Source organism: Penaeus monodon, chromosome 23 (genome assembly GCF_015228065.2).
Source record: "Penaeus monodon isolate SGIC_2016 chromosome 23, NSTDA_Pmon_1, whole genome shotgun sequence".
Classification (NCBI taxonomy): domain Eukaryota; kingdom Metazoa; phylum Arthropoda; class Malacostraca; order Decapoda; family Penaeidae; genus Penaeus; species Penaeus monodon.
The window spans coordinates 21,596,118-21,596,972 of record NC_051408.1 but is presented as its reverse complement, the minus strand read 5'-3'; the positions used below and the strand labels follow the sequence as shown (position 1 = coordinate 21,596,972).

The 855-nt window shown below is 46.2% G+C and overlaps 1 protein-coding gene across 1 annotated transcript in view; it reads left to right on the top strand.

Annotated features, from left to right (window-relative positions):
* LOC119588184 (cerebellin-2-like) overlaps positions 1 to 787 on the top strand; it is a 1,039-nt gene extending 252 nt beyond the window's left edge. Inside the window, exons 2-3 of the mRNA XM_037936885.1 lie at positions 264 to 379; positions 497 to 787. Of these exons, the coding sequence (XP_037792813.1) occupies positions 264 to 379; positions 497 to 698 (318 nt within the window). The 3' untranslated portion in view covers positions 699 to 787. The remainder of the gene's footprint in view (positions 1 to 263; positions 380 to 496) is intronic.
* Positions 788 to 855: the final 68 nt, after the last annotated feature.

Here is an 855-nt window from a genome sequence, read left to right as displayed (position 1 = left end):
TTCTCCAACTGCAGGCGACACCCACGCTCGAATGAACCTTGCCTCTCTCATAGTTTTCAGCGGAACTCTGTGCATTAAGAGTAGGATTAGGGAAAGGAACAAGCATCTGATTTCAGTGTGTGCCTACTTTCGTTTCATGTTCGTAAACAGATACGTAATGGAAACTAGTATGATAATTATTGACAAAAATATGTGACAGTAATCAACGACACACGAGGGTAAAGAGGAAAAAGTCATAAATCTTTACGTTTCCTTCCACACAGGAGGTGTTGACCAGTGAGGGAGGCTGGTCGCCCTCCGAGAGCGACTTCCAGGCTCCCTGTAAGGGTCTCTACTACTTCTCCTTCCACGGCGTGGCTCAAGACAGAGGCGACTTCACGTAAGTGCTTATCCATTGATGAAATGGTTCATCATTCAGAGGGGTGTTTGGAATACGTTCATTGATTTATAATGGTAACGGAACCTCACTTACAACACTATGCACACCTCCTTCAAGGCTGGCCCTGATGAAGAACGACCAGTACCAGGTGACAGCATATGGCGGAAAGGGCAGCTTCCAGCAGGGTTCCAACTCGGCCCTTCTCCTGCTGAACCAGGGGGACCTGGTCCACCTCGAGCTGCAGCAGGGAAGCCTCTACGAGCATCCATTCGATGAGGCCTACACCTCTTTCAGCGGATTCCTCGCCAAGGCTTATTGAGTAAGAAAGATCCTGTAGGCATTTTTAAGAAGGAGGCCCTTTATCACCCATTAAATAAATTCAAAGGAGGAGAAAAACATTCACCAGCCAAACTATATAGTCGGATTTCGGAAATCATATTTCATCAATGCATAAGATTATATAAATGAAACGTGCC